At 46.6% G+C, this 8,071-nt stretch overlaps 1 protein-coding gene across 4 annotated transcripts in view; it reads left to right on the top strand.

Moving 5' to 3' along the window:
• Positions 1-1,697: 1,697 nt before the first annotated feature.
• Positions 1,698-8,071, top strand: part of ERBB4 (erb-b2 receptor tyrosine kinase 4) — a 1,174,422-nt gene continuing 1,168,048 nt past the window's right edge. For 2 of the 4 annotated variants that reach the window (XM_003812503.7, XM_003812506.7), the window contains exon 1: positions 1,699-6,045. In XM_003812503.7, the coding sequence (XP_003812551.2) occupies positions 5,964-6,045 (82 nt within the window). In that variant the 5' untranslated portion in view covers positions 1,699-5,963. Of the gene's footprint in view, positions 6,046-8,071 lie in introns of all 4 variants that reach the window. The other 2 variants (XM_003812504.7, XM_003812505.7) reach the window with 2 other exon arrangements.

Genomic DNA, 8,071 nt, shown 5'->3' with positions numbered 1-8,071 from the left:
TTTAAGAAAATATATAAAACAGATACACAACAGAAAAATATTTTACTAGAAAAATCTTTCTGCATAATCTTTTTGGAAAACATTACTCTTTCCACACGTCTTAAATTGTTTTATAGTTTCAACCACAAATCAAAAATGTCCATAAGAACTTGGACAGGCATTGGTAAACGGACATAAAAGCAAAACAGATTTGATTGATTTATGTTCAGTCACTCCTCCGTAGCACTTAAAAAATTAAAGCTTAATCATGCACATAGAAGGAAAACAACGCTTACTAACCAAAGGTAAAATAATCTTGGGAACATCCTCCTTGAATATTAAATTAAGGCAACAAAAGGATTTTTTAAGTTAACCTGTATTTGTGCATTTAAAACATATTTGAATTTTTCAGTGGTTGTTTTTGGCCTTGAAACATTGAATGTCACCAAAATATCAGAGAATTCCAGAAGTCAGAGGGTTAAGAGGAAAGGTGTTATTTCAAATGCTAGGTCAACAAACTATTAATAACAAGCAAAATCTACCACCACTGTGTCTGTCATCTGCTTGATTATCATAATGCCGAGCCTGGTTGGTATTTACCAGTTTCTCCTTGGCTGAAAGAGTGGTAAAGAGCCCAATTGTTGATCAATTCTCAGTAATACAGAAGTGAGCTTATCTGCACATTTTCCTAAGGCCTTGCTATGAACTGAATATTTGTGTATCCCCAAATTCACATCTTGAAGTCCTAATCCTCCATCTGATAGTATTTGGACATAGGGTTTTGGCTAATTATATCATGAGGGTGGAACCTTCATGAATCGGATTAGTGATCTTAAACAAAGAAGAAACAGGGGAGTGAATCTCATTCTCTCTCTCTCTCTCTCTGGCTCTCTCTGCCATGTGAAGATATAGCAAGAAGGAGCCCATCTGCAAACGAGAAGAGGGTCCTCTCCAGGAACCAAATCAGCTAGCAACTTGATCTTGGACTTCTCAGCCTCCAGAATTGTGAGAAATAAATGTTTGCTGTTTAAGCCACCCAGTCAATGGTATTTGATATAGCAGCCTGAGCTAAGAATGATAGTTTAAGGTGTGTTCATCTGGTGTCCCAGATGAAGATGTGTGTGGGGGTGAGTGGGAGTAAAGAAGAAGGAATGTAAGAGAAAATTAAAGTATATGGGAATTTTGACAAGCACTTAGTAGGTGAAGAGTAAATCAGAGAGTCATAAAGTATTAGATTTGGGATGTAACAAGCCCTTCCTTTAAAGGTGAGGAAATGGGCACAGGTATATGAATTGAATTGCTCATGATCACAAGATGACTTAGAAAGATGAGGAGGAAGATAAGGCACAAGAAGTGAAATTATAATTATATATTTTTAAATGTTGAGAAGATAACTGATTTGTAATAGAGTCTTGTTTTCTTTTCTTACTTGACATTTGTCCCAAATTGATATTTATGGCCGATCGCAAAATATTTACAGCAGCAAGCTCTAATATGACCTTTAGGGAAGTCTTAGAAACAAGCTGAAGATTGGAATGAACTATAAGACTCTGGGACAAAGTCAGGGATGTGTAATAATTTTACACTGAATTCTGAGTTCAATGTGTTCCTTTCTCCAAACAGCAGCATTCTGTCACTCATTATGTCAAGACTCTCCTTGAATTCTGTTAATAATGGAAGAAATGAAGAGGAGAAGGGGATATGAAAAAGCATCACAGGACAAAGCCATCTCTATATTGGGGTTACAGCTTCAACCAAGGGAAAGTGTGAGAGATCTGGAAGGAAAACAAAAGAATATGGGCCATAGCAAGATATTGTTCTCAAGGGCATAATGACCTCTATGATCTCTCTCAAGTTGGAGAAGTTCTAGTCCCATTTCACACTGTTCTAGTTTCAGGTAACAACAATGAAAATTGAACTAGCTTAAGGCAAAAGGGGACATGAACAACTAACCCACAGGAAGAGCTTGAATATTCTCCAGATCCATCTGAGATTTTGATTCTTTCAAACAGTAGCTTCATTCTTACCACGGCCTCGTTATTCCTATATAGAAGGAAAGAAAAACTAGATGTGGAGTTTTAGATCTCAAAAGCTATCCATGAAAGACTGGATATAAACTCTTTATTTCATTCACAAAAACTGCCAGATAGAGGACTCAGTGGAAGTCCCATCCAATTAACAGTGAGCACGGCATTTTACTTGGTTCAACTTGGTGTTTTGAGTGATCCAACTTAGAGCCAGGGAGTGGGAGTTGTTGTAGCATGGAGGTAGATCCAAGTTAAACATGTAGAACTGAGGAAAGGGCTGTTTCTGGAAAATGGGCACTCAGCAGGTAATTCCAGGTATTCATTCGTGGCTTGCTAAGTAACACATTGTGTTACCCACATAATTTTTATGCAGGTTCTGAGTAACAGCAACACATTCTAGTTAGGTCCCCTAATAGGGATTTATTATCAAGCTATATGGAAAAGTAAAGAAATACAGAGATTCATCTTGGCCTCTAACAATCCAAGTATCATGTCCTTTCTACATCAGCTAGTAAATATTCCCTACTCTGGTATTTGTTTCTTATAATGAGTTAGATGAGATGGGAAGCAAATGAGGGTAGACACTGAAATAACTGATTCTTGACTTGAGCTCATGGCTTCTTTCTCATCCTTTGGCTTGCCCATACAGGGTACTACCTTCCTGTCTACATTTCAAATTATCTGAGCTGGAATCTGATTGGGTAGACAAGGGACCATCAAATATATCATGCTTTTTTTGGCAAAAGCTTTGATGTCAAATCATTTTATAGGCTGCTGTTCAGATACCCATCTGTGGCCACATATTTAAAATTGTTGTTTCAATGTTAGAATGAGTAAAATGGGGATCAAGGCAGAACAAACAGAATTAGAGGGAAACTGTGGGTATGTTGGGTAATGTAATAGGTGAATCCTTGTATGGGCTGTTTAATATCCACAAAAATATATACTAAGTGTTTTTTTAAACCAATGAATATTAATGGAAAATCCTCCTTTGTCAAGAATTATTCTAGAAGATATGGGTGAGAGCAGGGCATATAGAAGATATTCTGTTATAGAAAAGCTATAAAATTGACAGGGGAACAAAAACTAACATAATTGGCACAACTATAAAAAAATCCAAAATATTCAGGCCATGAAGTTTTTGCCCTACAATTTAAGCGAAAATATGCAACTCATTTATTCACTTTGTCTTTTTCTTTTTCTTTTTTTCTTTTTTTCTTTTTTTTTTTTTTTAGAGACAGGGTCTTGCTCTATCTCCCAGGTTGGAGTGCAGTGGCATGATCATAGCTCACTGTAACTACTAACTCCTGGGCTCAAGCAATTCTATCCCATCTCAGCCTCCCAATAGCTAAGACTACAGGTGTGCACCACCATACCCAGCTCATTAAAAAAAAAAAAAAAGGTAGAGATGAGGTCTCACTATGTTGCCCAGGTTGGTCTGGAACTTCCGGCCTCAAGGGATCCTCCCACTTCAGCCTCCCAAAATGCTAGAATTACAAGCATGAGCCACCACACCTGGCCCATTCCTTCACTTCGTGCAACATAATTGCCATCAGAAACCAGACTTTCTTTCTTTTTTTTTTTTTTTTTACTACAGAGACTTAAACTTTTACAAAAGCAAGATGTTTTTCTCATTTAAATTGTCATTCTAGGGACAGAAAGTAAGTTTTGAAAAGAAGTAGCTTTTATGGAAGAGAGGTGCCTGAGAATTTCAAAAGGATTTAAGACAAGGGGAATGAGAAGAGATTGAATGAAAGAAGAGAAAACAGAGAGAAAGAGCAATAAAAGAAAAGAAAAGAAAAGAAAACAAAGATAATCCCAAAGAGCAGTGTGCACAGTTTTGCTGCAATCAGTACCATTCTGGTCAAGTCTCCGTCATCTGCTCTAGGCTTAGTTCCTCCCTGCCCTAGGCTGCTTCTGGTAAAACCGCACGCTCAGCTTGTTTGGCGTCTTCATGGAGCCTGTTATTTGCTGTGGGTCTAAGAAAGGGAAAGCTTCAGGCTTCAGGCATCTGTACCTCCTATCTGTTCTCAGCTCCATGGAAATTCTTAAGGGATGGGGCTATAGATAAGAGAGTGGGAAATGGAGATCAAGGTCTCAAATGAAAGGCAGGGTGGTTTGATTTTTAAGCTCCCCTGATACTTTTTATTTATATATTTGCTGCTTCTAGAAAAACCAAAAAAGGAAAGTGATTCATACATAGAATGCCTGTACAAATAGCAAACCAATAACTACCCCCAGCAGATTCTGGCCCTTGCCAGGGTGCGGTTTCAGAGCTGTAAAAGGCAAGGAATATGTACATTGAAATGACCCAGTCCCAGAATATTTTAGATTCAGAAAAGGTCAGAGACTTTCGTAACTAGCAATGACCTCCGGATTAGGGACCATGAATGTGCAGAGTGAGGACAAGGAAGGGGCCTAAAGCTGGGTCTACTGTAGAATAAACAGAATCATTTAAGGTTAATTATGTTCTGATGTGGCCTCCTTAAATTCTTTCAGGCTGGGGACAATTTCTAGCCCTTTAAGATCAAATCAGTGGCTTTGGACTAGAATCTGCTTAATAAGAATGCACTCCAAAGGTGAAAAAAAAACATAAAATCTAAAAATCAAAGGATATGCCTTTATAAATGTGAAAGTTTAGTTTGGCTCAATGTTGGTCAGTTTAGAAATGTGGGAGTAATCGGAGAGATGGCATAACTGGGGGCGGGAGGCGGGGCGGTGATTATACCCCTACCACTACCTAATCCTCAGGGGCTACCAGTTACTTGCTGTACACACTTTTAAAGTACTTTCTAATTGTGGACCATGAGTGGCAGAGTGCTGCGGGCGGAGGCTTTTTGCTGAAAGCAACATTGACTTTTCTTTTATTTCTAGGGAAAGTCTTGTCTGTAGATGAGCACCGTGGGGCAACGGAGAAAATTCTGACTTTCTTGTTTAAAAAAAAAAAAAATTTCCGTGAGCGGCCCTCCGATGGTCCGTCCACTCAGCAGGCCAGCTGTCCCAGGCCTCTGCCAGGGAGGGAAGACGAGTGCTTCAGTGCATGGCTTCGGTGAGCCCTTTAAATCCAGCTTCCCCTGCCCCCACCAAGAGGCTCCCTTTCCCTGACAGGTGTTTTCCCAACTCCGGAGGCCCAGGATTTTGGGGAGTGGCTGAGCCAATAAGATTTCCCTTTGGGGGGGGGGAAGGGCGTGGCTAGTTGGGTCAGAGCATGGGCGGGGTTTGCGCGGCTGAGCAGAACCGGCCTGGTTGCGTGGAGGGTTGTTTTATTCCCACCGCCCCCCGCACCTTTTTTTTTTTTTTTTTCCTGGCGTCTTATTAATTTCTCTGTGGGCTGCAGCTGGAGACCGCGGAGCGCTGGAAATGACGCTCGGAGCTTTAATTACCGCAGCCGCCGGACAAGTGTGAGGAAAGCTGACAGGAAAAAGAAGGACGGGATCCGGGGAGAAGCGAGAAGCTCCCCCCGCCCGCTCCCCTCCCGATTTGGACTGGAGGTGCAAGGAAACTGAAGAAGGAGCAGAACATAGCCCGGCTGCGGGGAGAGGCCGGAAACCTACCGCCTCTTTGCAATCAACTTTTTTTGGAAACCTTTCGCCCCCCTTCCTTTTTTATTGTTGACCAACCAGTGAGAGAGAGAGAAAGTGAGGAGGGAGCGAGCAAGCGAAGGCTCACGCGGGGAAATAGCTGCACAGTCCGGCCCAGAGCGCCAAGCGCACACACCGAGCACACTCCCACACGCGCACACACGCGCTCACACTCGCCCCCTCCTCGGGCCCCGGCCCTGGACCCGCGGGCGCGGACTCGGTCGCCCGCCCTGGGAGTCGCCACACCGCGCGCGCCGCGCCCGCCCCCCTCGCACCCCCACGCGCGCCCGGCTGGGGGATCTCCTCCGCGTGCCCGAAAGGGGGATATGCCATTTGGACATGTAATTGTCAGCACGGGATCTGAGACTTCCAAAAAATGAAGCCGGCGACAGGACTTTGGGTCTGGGTGAGCCTTCTCGTGGCGGCGGGGACCGTCCAGCCCAGCGATTCTCAGTCAGGTGGGTTCCTTCTGGCACTCCGGTCGCCGAACCTGCAGCCGCCGGCGGGGCTGCCTCGAGTGGCTCCCCTGCCCTCTTCACCCATCCCGGGAGGCGTGGAGGGACCGCTTGACCGGGGCCTCTTCCCTGGGCTTTCGGTCGCCCCTCTTTCCATTTGAAACTTACCCAGTATGTGTGCGTGTGCTTTATTTATCGTGAAAAATCACTCTGAGTCCCTCTTTTCTCTCCTTAACCCCCTGCTTTTCTTTCCCGAGCGTTTTGTGTGGGAGCCTAAGCGGGATCCCTTCTGGTGGCGCCTGTTGTTCGGGACATGGGAGACCCAAATCCCCAGTCAGAGGAGACTCTTCTGTCCCTGTCGGGTCCCCGAGGAAAGAACCCGCACCGCCGGGGCCGCGGTCCTGGGGCGGTGCTGGCTGGGCCTCTCCCGAGCCGAGCCCGAAGGGCGGTGGAGAGCGGCGCTCAGAGAACCGGGCTTTGCACCTGTGTGTGCTGCTGGCGACCGCTGCGCCCCCAGTCGCCCGAGCCTCGTGGGGTCAGACGCAACTCGCGCCCAGCCCGGGCAGCCGGAGTGCAGCAGGCGGGCGCGCCTCGGTCCGGGGCCCGGAGTTCTGGGCCTCTTCCGCCGGCTTCCCGGAGCCCTCTCCCCATTGACTTGAGGGGCGCTTACTCGCCTGCCTGACCTCTTAAAAAAAAAAAAAAGGCTTGGCACACTTGAGCCAGAAGCCCGGCCTTCCCGTCGGTTGCCGTGTTTGGCTCCGGGAAGAGTTCTTCCTGTAGTTCAACTTGCTATTGGCCGGAGTCCTTCAAACTTGTCTGTTTACTGCCCGGCCAGGCTGCCGAGCCTGCGGGTCACTGGATCCACCCGAGGCGAAAGCGGCAGCGGCGATGGGTGCGCGGCCACTGCTTGCTGGAGAGCTCGAGCCCCAGGTACCTGGGCAGGCAAAGGGCTAATTGACCCCGAGAGGCAGCGCGGCGGGGCTGGCCCGCCACGGCTTGCAGGACTAATGACAGCACCTGCAGTGCAATGGAGCTCAAAGTTTCTGACACTAGAGTTTCCTGGGGATGAAAGTGGGACGGGAGAGGTCTGAGGAGGACCGGTGTCTTGACGTGGCCAAGGGGTGCCTTTTGGAGAGCCAGAGAGATTTCCGAAACCATCCAGGGATGGTGACTGGAGCGTGGGAAGTAGCTTGAGGTGATAAAGCCCCCGGGAGTGGCGATAGGGAGCGCTTTAGGCCCCCGGAGGGTGTCCTTCTGACCTCACCAAGAAAACGGCGAGCTGTAGTTTTCCCGCTCCGCCCCCGCCGCCGCCTCCTTTGCCTAGTAAATAACAAGTTACAATTATCGAGCCTTTCAAAATGACCTTCGAATGGCACATGCGAGGCGTTTGTGCTGGCCGTTTGCACCCTCCCAATTACTCCGAAATTCTTCACGCATACCAGGTCCCGCGCTCCAGCCACCTCCGGAATCACACCAACACGGACTTGACATTCCAAGCGGCCTCTTAGATACATCTCTTTTTATCTCCCTCCCCACTTCGAGTCCCTTCATATTTTCCCTCAATGGGTTGATTATGCACATTGACCCATTCAAAGGCATTGGCGACCGACATGCAGGCTTAGCCGAGAGGAATTTCTACGAGGCGACCTACTGGGGGCTGTCTGGTTCAGCCTCTGCCACTGGGGGACCCCGCTCCGAGTCCGCAGCAATTTTGGTATTAACTGTGTGGCTCCGAGTTGAGCTATGCCGAAAAGCCCTTTTCAGAATTTCTGCAAGGAATGTAATCCAAATTAGTTCTGCAGCTGTCCTCTTCCTCGTCTCAGGCGACACTAGCTCGCGCCCTCGCTTCGTCTCTTCTCGTTTCCCTGGGCGAATTGTCAGACCCACAAGTGAGCCCATTTAGAGCGCGAGGATTAGCGTGCCATTGTTGTTCCGTGTGTGACTCTGTACTTGAAATTCTGGGGGCACAAAGGCGAGCCTCACTTGTTCAAAACACAAAGTGATCCAGATGAAAGGGCCGCACAAAGAA

This window comes from Pan paniscus, chromosome 13 (genome assembly GCF_029289425.2).
Source record: "Pan paniscus chromosome 13, NHGRI_mPanPan1-v2.0_pri, whole genome shotgun sequence".
NCBI lineage: Eukaryota > Metazoa > Chordata > Mammalia > Primates > Hominidae > Pan > Pan paniscus.
The sequence above is the reverse complement of the archived record's forward strand: the minus strand, read 5'-3'. Positions and strand labels throughout refer to the sequence as shown.